Here is a 20,557-nt window from a genome sequence, read left to right as displayed (position 1 = left end):
CTGAGGACATTTGAATATGAATGGATTAATGGTAAAAAGTATGTCAAAGGCTTCATGAAACAAAGTAAGAAATGTGCAATAGGGAATTCGAGGACATTTGAACAAACACTAACTGGCTGCCTCAACGATAAAAAGAAAAGAAAAACAAGGTAGAGAAAGGTTGGAATATGTTGGGAGAGGGGGCGGGGTTACATGTAAGTAGGGGGAAGTTAGTTAGACCAATTGTTGAGACACAAGTGACCAAATGTACATTTCACTATAATTATGTGAAGGTAGGTAAGCTGTCGACAAATGTAAGGCCAACCACATTTCATCTCCCTTCCATTCCCAAACATCTTGAACACAAATAACTAAAGGGGAACATTTTAAATTCACAAGGGACCACTATTTGTTTTTAGTTGGCCGAGGGACCGGTGCAAGACTCTTAAAGGGCCGCAACAGGAATTTTACTTGGGGCTCATATTTTGTGCAACTTTCTACTTCTCTTAAACGTATGAAAACTATTTGACATCCCTTTTTGGCTAATTATATGGCCCTTTAAGTTTAATTCCTCAATTGAACTTAACTTCAACAAGGTAAGAAAAGTTACCAACAATTTGTGATAAAATGATTCACTTTAAATAGAAACTTCAAATGGCATCCAATACAGGTTTTAAATTGATAAACAAAAATTTGGCAAGTAAATATTGTGAAAACGAGAATGTATAGGCTACTGTGTGCGGGCAAGAACTGCATTTCAATGGGAAAACAACTTTACTTCACAATGGCACAACTAAATACTGGACAAAACTAACACAATAAAGAAAAGGTGACAACCAAAGATAATTTGTTGGACAACTTTTTAATTCCGAAATTCCTCTCTTTGTTTGCTTGTTAATCTGTCCATGTCTATGGAGTTTTAACACTGCCCATTGGCAAACATTAATTCACGACCTTGTAAAATTTAGTTAGGGTTGCAGTTGCTTCTCTGAAATCGTTAACATTAGATAAACCTAGAACAAAGGACTACACATCAAAATGTTGCTTGACCAGTTGCAATAAATTATGTCTATCCTATGCTATGCACTATGCTGTTTGACCAAATAAAACAACTATTTCACAATTTAACAAAAAAACAACTTTTTTATAAAAACAAACACATTTTGCCAAAATTGTTTTGTAATATTTGGGAGTTAGGAATCAATATTTATTTTTAAATGTTCTCACAATTGTAACGATAATATATTTTTACAAAGGGCTCAACTTCACAAGGCCAATGTGCTTTTAGTGCGTAACAAATGAAAACAAGTGAAAATGATGTGCAAAATAAAATCATTCCATGAAGTTTTTATTTGTTGCATTGTTTTATTAATTTTTATTTTTCTATTCTACCAGCCTAATGAAGTTAAGCCCTGAATGATGACAAAATCTTGGGGAACACAAATAAGATTTGTAATTAAGAAATATATTAGACAAATTGCTGAAAATTTCACAGACAACGTGTACAGCAAGTAACATGATAAATTATTGAACACATTAAAACACCGCACAGTTATATCTGCGAAAAAGGAAGCATTAAAAATACACAGCACTTACATTGAAAACATAATCAATGATTGAGTAGAAAACAGATATTACTCATACCATAGCTACGACATTACCTAGGCCCAATTTCAAAAAGATGGTAAGCATGTAAACTTTCTAAGCACAGAGCAGGCAGCTTGATTGCAAGGATGTGCCAAGCTAAAAATATTGGTAAGCGACTTCGTGTTTAGCAGCATAAAACAGGACCAAGTGTGCATTGCAAGGCACAGTTTCAAATCAAACTGTTAAGCTATTTGCTTAGGAATGGTTCCGAGTTGATGTCACACATGGAAGTCTGTTTCAGCATTTCTGGCTTTTCTAGCAGCTTTTTGGAATCAGGCCTCGGTTTGTGATTTGGCAATGAGTAAGTTTCAGCTTCATAGATGTATTGACTATAACAGCACATTTGATTATTTTTTGGGGTGTATATTCTGGACAAAGCAACAGTTGACATAAAGTTCCTTTTAATGTTTGAACGTTGAGAAGAAACAAAGTTACTTCAAGGTGTTAGGAAGTCTCCACAGTTAACAACAGAAATAAAGCCACTTCTATCTTTATCCTTTTTAAAAAAAGTCTGAACAATAAATGTGAAAATGGAAATAAAATTTATTTCAAAAAAATGGAATAAAACGATTCTGAATCCCAAACACCCACAGAAAATCTTTTGGAAGAAAAGAAAAATGAAATATTGAAGGCCGTTCAGTCCCTGGTATTGTAGAATGAGCTGAAAAAAACTTCCGAAGAAATATTTTGTTTTTTCATCAGAAGCCAGGCAGGGGAGCAGATCCGTCTCCTACAAGGCACTAGTTAGCCTCGTCTGCATTTAAGAAAATTGCATCATCGGAGTCTTTAAATACAAAACAATATCTGCCGGAGCTTCTTATGAAATCAACATCTTTTTGTCTTCAAGATCAGAACTAAAAAATGTACATCCTATTATTAACTACTGCTGGATTTTGCTACAATGTTTGATTTGCTGAAGTTGGTGGTCGGTGGTCCAAAGAGCGCAATACCAGGGAAGATCAGACGGCTGGAGATGATGGAGATTAAAATGACGATGATGTGGGGTTGCTGTGACGACGTCTCTATGGAGACGTGGCATTATGAGATTGCTCTACAGCTCGTCCTTCTTCTGCTCCCCTTCATCCTCCTCCTCTTCATCCTCTTCGTCAAATTCTTCATCCTGATAAATGGTGAAAAAAAGTAAACAAATTTGTTATTTTCTATTGTAGATTTAAAAACACTCTACAATCCTGGCCAAATCTCGCTGGGCCTCCCACCCCCCGGCCCCCGTTCAATGTTGTCTCTCATTGCGCGGTGTGTGCTCCATCAGCTGGAGGGAACAACATTGACCGGGGGAGCGGGGGAGTGGGTGACCGTGGCAGGCTCAGGAAGTGTCCCAACCATTTTGGCCGGGATTGTAGGTTCACGAAGCACCACTATTGACTCCATGCGTAAGAACCCCCTCAGTGTTGAATAAGAACCCCTTCAGTGTTGAATAGGATCTGCAGACACTTTAGTTCTCCATTTTTCAATTAATTTTAAATGAAATTTTATCACTGAAGATATTAATGCGGATCCGCTACATCCACCCCTGTGTAAGCTTGGTGGCTGACTGGGTACTATCTGCACTCGCAAGCAGGAGGTTGTGGGTTCCAGTCCCACCTGCTCGAGCAAGCTTGTGAACATTTTTTTCGCAAGCTATCAGGCAGCATTGAGTAAACAGTGATTACTACATAAATGTACATACATAGACGACAGTTAAAGGGAATATACATCATTTGCTTTTGCTGTAATTTTCAGAAATGGATGGAATTGGGGGGTTGGAAATATATAGCAAATATAGTTACACTGACTTTTTTGAGGTTTTGGGTTCAAAAATGCAATAAAAACCAAGAAAAACAATCATTTTCCTGTAGTCTGGTTCCCTGACTCCATTTAAGAAGAAACAGAGCAGTTTACATACATTGGGGAATTGTAAGGTCAGGGAACCAGTCTAGCTGGCTTGTACCCGTTCATAGGTGTGTAATCAATTGCAAACAAGTGCGATGGTCCATTGGGGCCAGTATTTGAAAAAAAAAACCTGTTTTTTCCAACGCTGATCGGCCGATCAGCCTTGGAAATTGATACAAAAATACCACTTTTCTTGAAAATGACAGTATCCCAGGTGCCATGATTTTGCAGGATTTTACTAACAGTCCAGCAAGGTATTCCAAAACGATTTGGTAGTTTTATTTTTTGATGTTTGCAAATGTTGTATTTTCCCTTTAAGGGCAAAATTTACCATGAAAAATGTACATATTCCTAGATGCAAACAATTCCATAATTTAAGATACTAAGAGCTCTTGTGCTGATGCAGGTTGATTTCTATCAAGATTTTAATGTGTCTTTTTGTGCAATCTTTATATATTTTTTTTTACTCTTAATTTATATTTTATAATAGTCTTTTTAATGTGCACCCCCATCTGTGGGGAGTCAGGTCTCTGGACCATAGTAAGTGTGTTTGCTTTTGACTAGCCTATGCCCAGTTTGGTGGTATGACTTGTTTATATGGCATGAATAAAATAATAATAATAATAATAATTATAAGATGGAATTTTGCGTCGGGGTGATATAAATCAAATTAGGTTTTGCCCTTCACCGACGTTTTTTAAACACTGTATACTGCTATGTACATCAGATTCGAACCAGCCAACCAATCCCGTTAGCTCGGTGGTAAGACATCTGCACTAGAAAGCAGGAGGTCGTGGGTTCGAGTCCCACCCGAGTGATTTCTTCCAACTTTCACTCGGGAGGTAACGCACTGAGTATACAGTGTTTAAAAACGTCGGTGAAGGGCAAAACCTAATTTGAATAATAATAATGAAAAGCACATATTTATTCTTACATCGTCTGGGCCTGCACCATCAACTCCTCCAGACTCCAAGAATTTTGTTAGATCCTCCAACGTCCTACCACCATTGTAATCAACAACCTGCAGACAAACAAGGATTCCATAAATTAAACTAACAGGCTGCAAATTAAGATGCCGAAAAGAACTGGTCTAAAAGGAAAGGAAACATCCCTGTCAATATTTACACTTCTGAATGCTGTAAAGCTTGAAAATACTCCAATTATGGTCAAAAAAATCCACCAATTATGTCACGCCAAAAATGTTGAAGTTGGTGACTGCTCAGTATGGAGGTATCTAAATCTATCAAAATCCTACAGCCCCGCTAGGCTTACAATCCTTAATCCATCAAAATCCCCCAGTTTTCAATATGGAGGTATCCTGACTCCGCTGAAATTCTCCAAAACAGGGGTGTGGATTTTGATGGATTCAGGGAGGTTACGTTTTTTTTTGTCTGGGGTTCAAAAGGCAATAATCAATAGGTAGTTGGCTCCTTGAATTAAAAACAGACTAGCTGACTGACTCTCAGAGACTGACTGAGTCACCGAGTAAATAATTAACCCTCCTGGCGGGACATAAATATACACAGAAATACGTAAATCCCAGCAGGTCAGTTTCAAGGGAAGGGATATGAAGTGTTAAAGTAGCCGTGTCACAGAGAGTCACTTCACACAGAAAACAGCACTGTGGAAACAGTGAAGTGTGACTGAATCTGCCTGCTTGCCCCGAGCTTAACCACACAAAAGAAGTGTGTAGGGATTTGAAGTGTTAGCCATACTCAAGAAGTTTACCTAAAAGAAATTGGAAGTGTGGCTGCTAACTCCATGGGCAAAAGTGATTTTGCAAAACTTGAAGGGTTCTTAAGTGTAGAAGACTAGGAGGGTTAATATCCTGAACTGAGGTTTTACGGCCCAGCTAGCTAACGCAAACCTAATTGTATATTTTTTGCTCACCTCATTAGTTTCTTTCTTGAAAAGCTTTAACGTTGGGAAACCGCCAATAGAAACCCCTTCCACTTCGTTGGCTGTGGAGTCCATCTTGGCAATTATAAGGTCTTCGCGGTCAGCAAAATTCTTGCCCAAGTCATCAAAGATTGGAGCGAGCTTCTTGCAGTGGCCGCACCATGGTGCATCTGTGGGAAAGACAGGGCAAATATTGGTCAGGAAAGAAAAAACAAAGTCACACAGATTAACCAAATAGTCCCTGTACCGCCCCAAACCACCCTGCCTGTCACTGCCCAAAATCGTCCCACACAATGTAGTAAAGGATAATGGTAATGGGGTACTAAAAAACGTAAAAGTCTTAAGTTACTCCAACAGTTGTTTCTCAAAACAATTGAATATTTCACAAGTTCCTCATTCGCACATAGCCAAATAAAGTGGTGAGAGAGCCCCTTTAACCAGAGTTGAACTATTGACCATGAAAATCCTGGCCAAACAGGAGCCCTCCAAAAAGAACCACATAATGTGTAATAAGATCGTTATAGTGGATCTAGCCAGCCTAACTGCAGGGCATAGATAATAAATCATCCGGTCAACAAGACTAGTCTACAAGCTCGAGTGAGGGCTGTTTGGGGTCTCCTGACCACTTTACAGCCTACATTTGATAGACAGCAAATAGTTGAGTGAATTCCGGACCCCTATTATGACATGTATAGTACTGTAGTACTATAGTACTGTCCTGGAACCATGCATGGAGAATGCCATAACCCTGGAGGTTAATATAATATTTTGCAAGACACAAACCGTTGAGGCAAGTTTAAAGGAATATCCTTCAATTTTCTTGAAAATAAAAAAAAGAAAGTTTTTTGAAATATTTTTTTAAAAATGTATACTTACAAAATTCTACTAAAACATCCTTGGTTTTATCGTAAGCTACTTCAGCAAAGTTCTTGCCCACAAGGACCTTGACGGGCTCCTTGTCCCAATCCTCTGGGACATCCTCGGTTTTGAGATGAGGCTGAAGATAAAATAATAAAATAAATGACAGTGAATGAAACCAAACTTCTAACGCCTGTTTTAAACACACATTCCAGTTGTTATTGTGTAGTAACCTTGCTGCATCAGGCTATTATAATGATCAGAAAACTAGAGAAATCCGTGATTTCAAAATTCGGTTATCCTAGTTTTTTTTTCCCAAACGAATAATGGTTATCCGATTGCAACGGAAACTCCCATTCAGCTCACAGTCACGCCAACAAAAAGTGACCGGTGATTTGTCGCATGCAATGATGACTGGGTATAGTTTGTGGGATTGAATGACCACTGGGCCTTTACAAAAACACTCCAGAGCTGTAATGTTGAACAAGTTTTTTTTTTTTGGGGGGGGGGGAACGGAACTATCTGATCAGTTGAATGGGTGGGCTATTCATGAACCAACTGGACTGCTAGCGAGTGAATGCGGTAAAAACCAGAGACCCAATAGAGCAAACTGGAGGGATCTCCCAATTGTTTTCTTTAGCTTGTGTCACAAAAAATGGAAGAACGAAATTTAATTTTTGAGGTTGGTTTCAAATAACCGGTTTCCAAAATCCAAACCAAATTCAAACCGAATTTAAAAAAAAATTGAATACACCCACTACACAGAACCTGCCTATTCTGCATCACTGTGAACTAGTTTCACTATTGTGTCCTGTTGCAGTAAGAGACAACAGACTCTGATGGACTTCAGGATTTTTTGGCCCGTTGGATCTTGTAGCACGGGGTTGTGTTGGGCAGAGTATCTTGACAAAACACCCAAGTGGTTACTCCCTGAAAGATTGGAGTGACTGACTGACCTTAAGCTTGCCCTCCTTGTAATCGCCGACAAACTTCTTGATGGCATCCACGGTCAACTCGTTGGACTCTGGCATGAATTTCTTCATGTCGTCGGCCAGGACGATGATCCTCATGGTGGGCAGGCCTTCTTTAGTGATGGCAAAAAATTCCGTAATGCGGGCGTTGGTTTCTTTGTCGGTGTTGATCAGAACAAACAGCATCTGTGGGGCAATGTTAAACAAATCATGACTTCAATAGTTATTTCAGGTCTTGATGACTTATTTGTGGAGACAGCAAAGGTCAACACTCATAAAGTTTTCTGGATTACTGAATCGATTTTACATATCTCCTAATTTGTTTAAGCCGAATGCATCACTTTACAATTATCTGTCCCAATACTCAGTTTTAAAATACAAGAATTTTTGTTCTTGAGGGATCGGGCTGCCATGTGGAATTTTCCTTTCTTTGCAATACAAGTTGGCTGTAAGGTCAGGTTGACCTAGGTGCTATTCCTGCCTAGGCCAATGTGTGGATTGGGCTTTCAGTCCCTGCCTGATTCCGTGGGTTTCCCCCAGAATATTCTTCTGGGGTTTTCCTCAAATATCTTTAAAAAACTGTAATTTCTTCTCATTGTTTTTACTCTACAAGGTTTCTTCAGGCTTGCAAGCTAGAGTGCCTCGGGTGCTTTTGAGGAATCTGTGGTTTCATTACCAGAAATAATAAATAATAATAATAATCAGGGTTCCATTCCTGCCCAGGTAAACATGTGGGTTGGATTTTTAGTTCCTACTTGATTCCATGGGTTTCCCTATATCATTCCAGGATTTTTCCTGTTATTTCCTTTCCCATTTTCTACCAAGGGACCCCACTAGAATCAAGTTGAAATATATTTGTGGACTATCCAGGCCAAACACCAATAATTATAAATAAATGAAAGATCCGCTACCGACGATTTGCAAACGTTTGACAGCAATTATGTACCGGTACTGTTGTGATTCTGTCCAGTTTTCGCAGTTATTTTCCATTATGATTATTAAAGGGTTAACAACAGAGCCTGAAAACAAGACGTTTGTTGAAAATAGTGTAAACAATTCTACGGGCGACAACAAAATCTGGACATCTACAATACCTCTCCCTTGCTGTCCTTTGCAACTTCGCTGAAGGCACTGTGAATGTCTCCAAACTTCTCGTCATCCTTGCCAATGAACAGCAGATTGTGTACCTTCACGTCTCCTCCAAAGATTTTGGGTGCAGTCTGGTCAAAACACAAAGAGAAAATATATATATCACACCACTGATCTCATATAAACTCATCTAAACCCATTGAAATCCCATTTTTATTTTCATGTGCGCGATGAGTACATTTGTACACCCAAGGCTTTTAAATTTTGTTGACACGAGGGGGCAAAAATTCTAAGTTGTGATCTGCTTACTGAAATGTCAAGGTTTTCTTGTTCATTTGTAAACTACATAATTTCTTATATGTTAAGACTTGTATACATTTTGGATGGAAATCATCTCTGTCCAACTTTCCTAACTGGAAATACAGACATCCAAAGTTATAGTGAAAAACCATCAGGTACAGAAGTCAAACTACTTGCAACTCACAAACCACATGATCCAGAATATATAAAGGTCGGGTTGTGGAGTTCTCTAATGTGACCAAATAATACTAAAAATTTATAAAGAAAATCTGGAAGATTGGCTCAAGGAGGTGTGTTGATTGACACAGAATGACCCAGCATGGTCCTTTACACAATAACACATGGATCTCAAGAAATCAATTAATTTTGATAGTTAGTGCAAGGGGAAAAAATCAAAGTGGGAAAGCACTGAATTAAACTTACTTCGTCAGTGAACTCGATGACAAGAGGCAGGCGGTTGTTCATGATAAATTTCTTGACATTTTCTGCAGTCATTTCATCTTCAAAGTTGTCACGTTTGTTGTCAAACTGGACAAAAAGACAACATATATCCAATCAACAGGCAGGTTTAACCACTCGACATTACATTTTGCATTGCAGAAACGATGACCAACAAAAGAGCGACTGTAGATGGATTATGTCAACGGCATTAGAAATGGTTGATGGGGTGGGGAGATAGCTGCTGGGTGTGGGGAGATAGGGATGGGGATTGAGGTGAAGGGATGCGGAAGAGGGATGCCGAAGGGGGATGGGGTGGGGCCAGGGTGGGGCCGGGGTTGGGCCTGGGACTGGGGCTGGAGCTGGGGTGGGGCCGGGGCTGGGGGTGTGAGGGTTGGGGTGGGGTTTGAGGTGGGGGTGTGGGTGTGAGATGGCGTTGGGGATGGGGATGGAAATAGAAAAGGGGTGGGGGAACCTTACCTGCTTCATCAGGACAATGCCATCAGTGACCTCATACTTCTTCAAAACAGCCTCAGCTGATGAGATACCAAAGATCACGTCGTCCATCTCGCCAGCCACACTCAGGAAAACCTTGGCCTTGTCCGATTCCTTGTCAGCAAACAGACCAAAGACAACCACTTCGTTGGCTTTCTCCAGAGCCTCGGCCTCCTCGGGGGTCTCGATGGCCTTTGCTGGCGGGCCTGTCTTCTTTTCGAGCCATGTGATGATTTCTGCTGTGGTCCTTCCACCTGTCATCCAAAATAAATTAATATTTGGATGTTAAAGTTTGTCCACTTTGTGGTACTCAGCAAATTAACCCTTACTCCCTAAGCTTTCCAACAAGTGTTACAAAAGTGAAAAAAAAACAGTTGTGTTCCTTCTTGTGAAAAGGACCCACATCAGAATCAATTTCTTACCTGAGTAGTCCTTAACTTGGCCATCCTTGAAGAATTTCAGGGTAGGGTAGCCACGCACGCCGTATGTCTTTGCCGATTCTGTCTGTGCGGTGGCATCCACCTTGGCCAATTTAATCTCAGAGCCGGATTCCTTGAGAGAGCCTGCCGCCTTGGCATACTCCGGAGCCAGGGATTTGCAGTGGCCACACCAAGGTGCGTCTGTAGAAATGACAAGACAAATCAAATGTATTATGATGCTTTAAATGGATGTTGAATGACCACTCGATATGTATACTGAATCGGTGCTTGCGTCCTACATGTATACCAGCATAATAAATTTCACAGCTATATGTATGTGAACATATGCGCTTAAATGCATTCAACTTTACACTCCCACTTTTGCATCCCTCTTGAGATTTCTTGTTCAGGTACCTGTATGTGTTTCTTGCCTTCACACATGTCACCACGACATGCTTAAGCAGGTTAAAACCAGAATTTACCCTTACTTCCCATTATTGGTGCGCATTTAAGGGTAGTATCTATAGGAACAGGATACCCTTTTCGGCTATTGAAGTAAAAACCGGGTACCTGTAAAAGAAACCCTATCCAACACCAAAATTTAAATCCCGGAAGTTGTCTGACATGTCTGAACAGCTTTATAGCTTTACAGTATAAACTAAACTGCAACTTTCACGAGTGTCATCTTTCGCGCATTAAATGCACATATAAGTGAAATCTGTTTTGGTTTTCCATGTAGCATGATTTCATTTTGAAAATTCCCCACGAATGACATTTCAAAACTGACACAAAATCTTTCTTTTTCATTGTCTGAGAAGTTACTAAGTAATTTGTAAAGTTAGTTATGGGTGTCCGATCCCATATCTTGAACCAGTTCCTGGCATCAGCAGTCGGGTACCCGGGTACCCAGTTCCAATGCTCCTGGCATCAGCAGTCGTGTACCCGGGTACCCAGTTCCAATGCTCCTGGCATCAGCAGTCGTGTACCTGGGTACCCAGTTCCAATGCTCCTGGCATCAGCGGTCGTGTACCCGGGTACCCAGTTCCAATGCTCCTGGCATCAGCAGTCGTGTACCCGGGTACCCAGTTCCAATACTCCTGGCATCAGCAGTCGTGTACCCGGGTACCCAGTTCCAATGCTCCTGGCATCAGCAGTCGGGTACCCGGGTACCCAGTTCCAATGCTCCTGGCATCAGCAGTCGTGTACCCGGGGAACCCAGTTCCAATGCTCCTGGCATCAGCAGTCGGGTACCCGGGTACCCAGTTCCAATGCTCCTGGCATCAGCAGTCGGGTACCCGGGTACCCAGTTCCAATGCTCCTGGCATCAGCAGTCGGGTACCCGGGTACCCAGTTCCAGTGCTCCTGGCATCAGCAGTCGGGTACCCGGGTACCCAGTTCCAATGCACACCCCTACTTTACATGTATATTTGCATCTTCCAAAATTGTCCAAATTAAACGGCATGAAAAACATGTTTTACCTTAAATCTCATGTAAGGTATGTAACAGTGGTTGGGTAAGCTTCTTTATTAATTTATCTTGCTTATGTACATAAATTCTATCAATCTTCCTTTTTGCTTCTGCATGAACAGTGGCATGTTAAGTTTAGGAGATTGCATGAATTTCATAACCAGATACAATATACTGGGAATTTACCTACACAACACATTTTTTCTTTCAGTGGATGATTTTCCCCGGGCAACAAAATAATCCTTAGAACACTTATTTGACAGTAATTGACACAATACAATGTTTCCATGTTAAAATGAGAATTCAAAAGATTTTTTGCTTCTCGCACATGAAAAACAAATGAACATTAGTACAATGTATGTCATCTACATGTACACGTTCGTACATGTACATGTACATGTACATACATACATGTACATGTGCATGAAAATAGTGGTTCAAAAAGTAGACTTTGATATGGACTATTGAGCAAATGTTGGTTTTTTTCCCAGACATAATCAAGGTCAAGTTGACAAGGCTACAGACTTGTTCAACAGTGATTTAGTCTTGTGTTTACTGTATACATGTACATGCAAATCACCTGACTTTTTTTCCACAATAGAAAACATAAAATTGCTGCTATATTTATCTACAACTAAACCAAACTTTGCTTACATGTATAAGGTTTGCAACGATTACTGCAAAATGCCAAACAATTCTCAGAACTGTTCTCAGAACTGTACCATATGAGGTAGTACACAAAGGTTCCACACGCTATTGTTGCACTTTCATATCTAAAGTCTAGGGTCTTTTATAGAAAAAAGAATATGAGTACTGTTATCTCTACAGAGCTCTTCCAGTTGAATTCAATAGGGCCAATTTCACGAACACAGATCTACATGTATCTACTTTAAATTACTAACTGCAAGGTTTTGGACAAAAAAGCTCACCTCTAATTTAAATATTAAATGGTAAATTATAATATTCAGGTCATGTTACAGGGTCGTTTTCGGGGAGGGGAGGAAGGGGAAGGTTAAAGGGGAAGTTTCAATGAGCAGATGTCCAAAAAATTAAAATAACATTTGTGAACCTCAACAGCTGTAACATCTATCCATCTGTAAATTGCATTTAATATCCACACATGAAAAAGAAACGCATCCTAAAATTTGATAAAATATTACAACAAATGTATAGGATTCTAAACTGCCAAACCTCTTTACACACAGGGAACCATGCGCCACTTTTGCCCGATTAAAAAAATAATTACACCCCAAGTCATAATGAAATTTTTATTTCTAACAGAAAAGACACAATGCAAACAATAGAATTGTACGCTTCGGTTGCCCTGTGAGAAACAGGACACATGGGCTCCAGCAAAACCTTAGTGACAGAGACATCACTATCAACAGTATCAGATAACAAGCATATCGCAGTACACAGCATGATTCATCATGAATGAAAACCTTGGCAGCTTAGCCTGCCTGCATAAAAGGGCACTTTAAGCCTAAAGCTGACGTGGCTTTACACCACGAAGCCGTTTGTGAATTGAAGGCAAATACAGGTAGACTGTCGGTTAGCCTATTTGTATTTAAGGTGTGGGAAATTTCTTTCATTTTCTGTGTGGATATTTATCCAATTCTCTTCAAATGGCAAGCAGGCTTTCCTTGAGTACACTTTTATTTTGATCGTGATAGTGATCGCAGTAATTGATGCAAACATACAGGTGTGCAAATAAAATGTAGCATCTCACAATGATACAAACCCAAGTTACCATATGGTTCACTACAATCATGTGGACTTAAATTCAGAAATTTGAGTCTCCTTTTGAAAAAATAAAAACGACTGCCATGTATTACCTAGGAAACCCCCGAAATGAATAACTTCAACGGCTAATCCACATGGGACCGGTGCAATTTGTACACGTGTACATATTTCCACCAAAGATAACCCATGTAACTTAAAGGAAATGCATTCTTCCTCTAGGAATGAGTAATAAGGCCTATGCAAATTAGGACCTTTCCTTTTTCGACAGTGAGCTTTTTTTTTTACACTTGCGCAAGAGTTCAATAGATAATACATTTAGAGGAACCAAATCTTGCATCATTATCCAACACCTGATTTTGTATGATTGTATCAACTGATTCAACTACTTTTTCTATATTTTTGTTTTGTTTAAACACGAACAAAATATAACCGGTTTACTGCACTGTAAATCGCCCGTTGGATTTTGGCAGTTTCAGCAAGACGCATAGCAAAAACAAAAATCAATCTAGATGATTCCTCTCTCCAACTTTGATAAATTATCAAACTTTTTAATATTCTTCATTCACCTTTTTCCAAATTTCCGTCATTAACCCTAAGCTCACCTAAAGCTACAAAAATACTTAACTGTAGTATGCAGTACTTAAGCATATCAGTGGGCAAAGAACTCATAGTATTTTCTAGCCATTGGTACCAACATACATGTACATGTACATAGTTTTTGTAGTACTTTGTACTATGTGGTACTTTACTCCAAATGAACTCTTTGGGGGTTAGGGTTAAAACATTTCTGTCATAAAGTCTTTTTCGCATTTTCTTCACTGCTTCATGCACACTACCAGTACCTACCATATGGCATCTGCTTCCCACAAAACTGGTAGTGGCGCACATGTACATGTACATTTACATGGAGCAGCACGTGGCCTTTTTTGCGCAATATGCACTACATCATACAGTGACACAATGAAACAATACAGTTCTGCTGATCATAAGATTAAAATATAAAAATGTTAATTAGCCCGCAGGCACTGACAATTTAAATTATCCCATAATTTTAACATGAACAAACATTAGATGGTTAACAAGTGTATTCCATTCATGAAACCAAGTCTGCATTTTCTGTATTCTTACAGAGTTTTGCAAAAATGCAAAAATGATGAAAAGACATGAATCTGGAACTGAGAAACATTTCAAATTTTTTTTTAGAAAATACAAGAACATTTTCTTGACTCTTCACAGACTTTGCACGGTCATTGTCAGAAAAAAAACCTGATTGTTTGAGGTAGGGTTTAGGTCACAAAAGTCATTTTTTGAATGATAAATACATGTACCATTTACAACTTTAACAAGATATTTTCCCCAAATTTTCAAGTCACAATTTGCGAGGGGAGTTCTCAGAATTGAACGGGAAATTTCACTTTTCTTCCGGATCGTAAGTAAACTTCAGTACAACCATCTTAATCATCGATGTCTACTTATACCTCAGGTGGCATATCTAGTAATTTGGAGGCCGTTTTGAGGGTGAAATCTGATGTATTTTGTTGGAAAATGTTGGTTTTTGGGACAGTGACAGGATGATGTTGTCCAGCTCGCACTAGTATTAGCTTGGACCTTACTATCGCCAGACCACGTCCAAATGTTAAAAAAGGCGATAAGTTGGGTCCAAGTTACTCGGACTACATTAGGCCTACATTTGTAAATACATTTCAGTGTCTCAAAAAACACTAGGTAAAACACCTGGTTTAAATCCATTTTTCTTTCGTTTACACATTCCGACAATGTTCAACGAAAATCGAAATCCAAACTTGTATTTAATTAAAATGCTTCTTTCTTTTCAGTTTTTGTCTTCAAAACCACACCAACTGATCAAAAACAAATGTAGAAAATATATTCGTCAAAAAAGCCACCCTAACCTAGCGCCATAAATGTGGCCTATTTACTGGACTGCCTCCGTAAACATAGGCCACACATCCACATGTACAAAAATCGTGTCGACTTTGCCAAATTTTGATTTTCACATTTAGGCTTAGTTTGTAGGATTTTTTTGCTTTAGAAGCATACTCACCCTCTTTATAGGCTAGTCTGTAGTCAGAAAGTGCTGCCTTTTTCAGATGTCTAATTTTTGTGAAATTTCATGTTGAAATTTTGATACGCAAACGTGTAAAAATGAATCTGGAAATTTCACGAAAAATATACATCTGAAAAAGGCAGCACTTTCTGATTAGCCTATAAAGAGGGCGAGTATGCTTCTAAAGCAAACAAATCCTACAAACTAAGCCTAAATGTGAAAATCAAAATTTGGCAAAGTCGACACGATTTTTGTACATGTGGATGTGTGGCCTATGTTTACGGAGGCAGTCCAGTAAATAGGCCACATTTATGGGGCTAACCCTAACCATGATGACAGATAGAGCAATATATTACTCATGTATTTCATAAATTAACACTTGCAAACGAAATGCTGACATGTCTGTCTTCTTTTTTTTTAGTTCCCATCTCCCCTCAAACATGCCAAATGAGCATGCAACTGAACAAATGAAATAGGCCACAACAAACATACGTATTCAAGTTCAAGACACTGACAAATGGAACTTACAAAACTCGACGAGCACGTGCTTATTTTCGGCAACAAATGCAGCCAAATTGTCGTCCGTCAAAACGACGACATCCTCCTCCACCTCGACATCAACAGCAACAACAGTAGCAGCCAAAACGGCAAGCACAACGGCGAAAAACTTCATTTTGGACACGATTTAAAGACCAAGTGGACAGCGAAAAGTAGACGCGGCACCTGGCAAACGTGGCAAAGAGAACCTGTATTGTTTGCGCATGCGTAATATACGACCTGCCTCCTTCCGTGGGGCTACGTGATTGGTTGAAAGTGACCCATGACCCGGTCGTGTCCTTAGCTAGTTGGTTGCTTTCGGCTGCTTTTGCAAAATACAATCACCCGGCAAAATGAAAACATTTTAATCCATTAAAAATCTATCTGACTGTTTATAAGGTTTCCCCTTGGTCAGCTATTAAAGATCAACAAATTATTCCATAATTAATTGTTTCAAATCAGTAAGCATTTGGGCCAGGATAAAAATTCACTCGGATAAATGTATAGGCCTACATGTTTTTTTCAAATGCTTTATATACTGAAAACATTTTTTACAACTATTTTTTTTCACAGTTGTAGGCCAAATTAAATCTCTTTGTAAGAACGAAATCGTCCTAAAAGTGTTTGATTTTCATATTATTGAGTAAATATTTCATTTTTAATCCAGATTGAGAATTAAAAGCTATGAGCCATTAAGTCTCTGAAATGAAACAACTTCAAAGGATACTAGAACATGGACACAGCAAAGAAAATCATTTTGTTATTCCCAGTACTAAAGTATAGGCCTTAATTCCTGGCATATTTATAGAGCTGTTAATAAACAAAACAACAACTGACACAAAGTTTAGTGTGCATATTTTATGATTGTCTTTAATATGGCATACATGTGCGATTACTTTTCAAAGGAAGACTTTTTTTCGTTAGCATGCACTTCTCTTTAAAAATGTTCCAAAACAAAATGGACCCTTTCCAAGTTGCTGGCTTATGACAATAAAAAAAGTAACCATTTGATAGGCAGACTGAGCACCGTAACTTGTTCTTTGAGGCAATTAGCTTTCAATACTATTTTTTTCTTTAATAATCGAGGCAAGAACATTTCTAATACTGTTTTACTCGAAACAATAGTTTCTTCAATGCAGTTCAGAAACAATGGAAATATATGTTTTTCCTTTTCTTATACAAAACAATTACAATACACTGATATCAGAAAAGGCAACGTGTCACTTATGATAACATTTGAGTAAAAGCATTGATAATTATAAAGCAGGTTATACATACTGGCGTTCTTTTTGATCAAATTCAGAGATAATTGTGGCTGAGACAAATGAAGAGTTGATCATTTTTGTTTAAAATCAATTTCGATTTTTGTGGTATATCTCATATATTGAAATCTTATCGAGGACTTTGTTTTTATCACTATTAAATGAGAAAAAAAACAACTGTTCCACAAAACAAAACAGAACATTTTCATATTCCTTTGTTGACCTTTTTTTAATTCAGTGCTTATTATGTTGCGACCAGCTACAAATTTGTGGGGAAACCATTCAGTGATGATGGTAAATCCAAAAGACCAGTCTTAATTCAAGCAGCATCCTAAACCTGATCCCCTTATAATATTTCGGTTTCACATACATGTATATACTAGACTTTAATTCAAGCAAGCTGTAACACTGAGGCAGCTGATTTTGTTTTTTCTATTCTTTTGAAAAACCTTAGTTTTTGCTTTTTTATATTATCACAATCATAAGCATGATGGGGAAAATGTTCAAATCGATTGTCATTATGCATTTTGCCCGGCAGAATCTAATCATTAAAATGCCTGTATTTATATCATACAGGATTGATACATTCAAGTACATGCACGGGCATGTGTAATATATGGCAAAATAAAATATGTATTATCAATTTCAACAATCTTTTACAATATAATAAAGCTATTACTGAAGCGTGAATGCCCAAGTGAAGCCAATACTAAGCACAAATTAAAATGAATTATGCATGAACAACAGTTTCATGGGGGTTTGTTTGCAAGATGATTAATGCTTACAAATTGGGATACCCAGTGCAAAAACACAAACAAAAATATTTTTAACTTTTTAGACTAATTCTCTATCAATAATCATTTTGGTCAAGTTCATTACAAATTCAAAATGTTATCATATTTTTCCAGCCTGATCCGACGCTTAAAATCAAGAGTCTTATTGTCATGATTTTTCTCCAGATCTCAATATTCCCACGTCAGTACATTTTCATTCAATACAATTTTTATGTAAAAACAATATACCGAACATAAAACAAAATGTGGTATTCGAATATATAGACAAAATAAACATATTAACTAAACAATTACAATTTATTTTTCTTTCAATTATCCTTATGCTGGTACCCTCTCTTTTTTAACTATTAAAAACTCTAATGGAGTTTCACTTTAATAACAGTCACGTATACGCCTTTTAAAAGCCAGGCTATATTTTCCATATTTGGATTTCGTTGCTTATCTTGTAGTGACTCATCCCAATGCAACAGCATCTAGGCCCAATTTTATGGCTCTACTTACCGTAAGTGAAAAATCCCTGCTTACTGTAGCAGAAATTCTGTGCTTAAGCGTATTTCAAGGGTTAGAAAAGAACTTGCCATGGCTTCTGCACATGCAAGCATACACGTAAATCACGTAACTAAGGATATGGATTCTGTGCTCACAGGGTTAGGCCCCCCCAAAAAAGTCTCCGGTTTCTGGTATGCGCGCGCGTCGCCGTAGCCATGCGCATCGGCAAAATGAAAAAGGTTTTTTTTCAATGTAAGATGATGTCTCAAAACCACCAAACTCACTGGTTTGACTGGAATCCTGCTGCTGCATAATTTTAACGTGTTTTTAGATTGGGTTATGGTCGAGAATAAGCTTTGTGTGGCCTCTCTGGACTCCCATATATTTGCACTAAGTTTAGTCGGGCACCATTTGCAGTCATCAGCTGACATTTCAATGATTTGAAGCAAAAAAATCAGGTAAAAAAAAAAAAAAGCCGCGTCGCCGCACCACATTTTGGGCAAGCTCCATACCAGAAACCGGAGATTTTTTTTTGTGGCCTTAGCACAGAATTTTTTCTGCTTGCGCGGTTAGCACAAAATGGTGATCGTTAGCACAGAGTTCTGTGGTTAGCAGTGCCATGACATTAGGCCTTTAATCCCATAAGGCAGTTTGCCAAACCACAGGCGGTCAGTCCTGGCATAGACCAAGGTCCAGTCCATCCTCTCTGGACACACACACACCTTACAGGCAACTGACTCTTGTTTTACTATACTCCCAAGGACAATGCTTTGTGTTTTCCTTTGTCCCTGTAATATAACACTCTGCTATAGACTAAGCACACAAACCTCAGAGGACCATTTTGAACAAAAGACCCAACTCCCGAGGACTGAAAGGATCTGTTGTTCTTCCTTTGTGCGTCTGTCCTCGGGGGTTATGTAGAATAAGTACACATGTGCAGCCCCATAATTTGGGATTTCCAGTTTTGTGCATTGTTCTATTTCTGGACTTAAACAAATGTTACACTAGATAATATATTTTTTGAAATGTGCATTTAGGCCACTTGGGAAGGGTTAATACAAACAAGTCATTAAGTCAAGTGATACTATACATGTAATTGCTTCCTGCTGGTTGCTTTTTGTGGGCATTAAATTTTGAGATTATCCTGATTACAGCTGAGCTTGGGCAAAAACCCAAATATAAGCTATGTACTCGGGTTTTGTTTGAAAAGAGGGATTCACGGTAAGCAATTACTGTTTTATCCCTGGAGAGGAACCTTCGTTGATCCTCCAATATCCACCAATGTGCAGAAAATGAATGATGCATTCTTCGTACTTTGGAGGAATGCAAGCCCAATAGAAAGTATTTTAATAGTGGCTGGGTTGTATCACTTCATTTTCCTCAATCCTACAAAACCTTTCAAACCTGCCGGTGGATTTTGAAGGAATCAGGAGTGTTAGGGCAATTGCTGGCCACAGTTAAAAACAAACAAGTTCCTGTGAAACTTAGTCAAATTAGGTCTTGCCCTTCACCGACGTATAAACACTGTATACTCAGTGTGTTACCTCCCGAGTGAAAAGTTGGAAAAAAATCACTCGGGTGGGACTCGAACCCACAACCTCCTGCTTTCTAGTGCGGATGTCTTACCACTCGACCATCGGGAATGGTTGGCTGGTTCGAATCACATAGCAGCGGGTACCACATTAACTATTCACAGGATGGAATTTGGCGTCGGGGTGATGTAAATCAAATTAGGTCTTGCCCTTCGCCAACAAGTTCCTGTAAAACTTAACATACATTTGTAGCACCCTTTTTGTATGGCAAGACAAAAGCTAACTTAAAATATTTACTAAAAGTTTGGTGGAATGAGCAAAACAAATTGTGTGAAAATCGACACGGTCAGTTAATGTTTTAGGAATAAAATGGTTGTCCAAAAATACATTGACATTTTTAGGGTAACATGATAATAATTCAATACAAACCCTTTTTCAACAATATATTTCTAACATACAAATCAAAAGTTTTTGTAAAGTTGGTTACAGGTACCCGATCCCATAATCTGGAACCGGTTCCTGAAATCACTCTAGTACCCGGTTTCGAAGCACACTTAATTAAAATCCAAATTTGGTCATTTTCATCAGTATAAGACGAAGTCAAATATAGACTTTTTTCTGATTCACACTGGTATTTCTTCTTGTTTTGTTCGGCAAGAAAGTGCTTCCAAAATGATTTACTA

The 20,557-nt window shown here is 38.6% G+C and overlaps 1 protein-coding gene across 1 annotated transcript; it reads right to left on the bottom strand.

Moving 5' to 3' along the window:
• Positions 1 to 822: 822 nt before the first annotated feature.
• Positions 823 to 16,019, bottom strand: LOC119725751 (protein disulfide-isomerase-like). Its single transcript, XM_038197314.1, has 10 exons — positions 15,789 to 16,019; positions 9,989 to 10,186; positions 9,552 to 9,820; positions 9,057 to 9,161; positions 8,339 to 8,464; positions 7,230 to 7,430; positions 6,292 to 6,412; positions 5,407 to 5,585; positions 4,451 to 4,537; positions 823 to 2,746 (listed from the first exon to the last, which is right to left on the bottom strand). The coding sequence occupies exons 1-10, from the start codon at positions 15,931 to 15,933 to the stop codon at positions 2,678 to 2,680; spliced, it is 1,500 nt and encodes a 499-aa protein (XP_038053242.1). The 5' UTR covers positions 15,934 to 16,019; the 3' UTR covers positions 823 to 2,677.
• Between the last annotated feature and the right edge of the window lie 4,538 nt (positions 16,020 to 20,557).

This window comes from Patiria miniata, unplaced genomic scaffold, assembly GCF_015706575.1.
Source record: "Patiria miniata isolate m_02_andy unplaced genomic scaffold, ASM1570657v1 HiC_scaffold_19, whole genome shotgun sequence".
In the NCBI taxonomy this organism is placed as follows: Eukaryota; Metazoa; Echinodermata; class Asteroidea; order Valvatida; family Asterinidae; genus Patiria; species Patiria miniata.
This window is presented reverse-complemented; position numbering and strand designations above follow the sequence as displayed.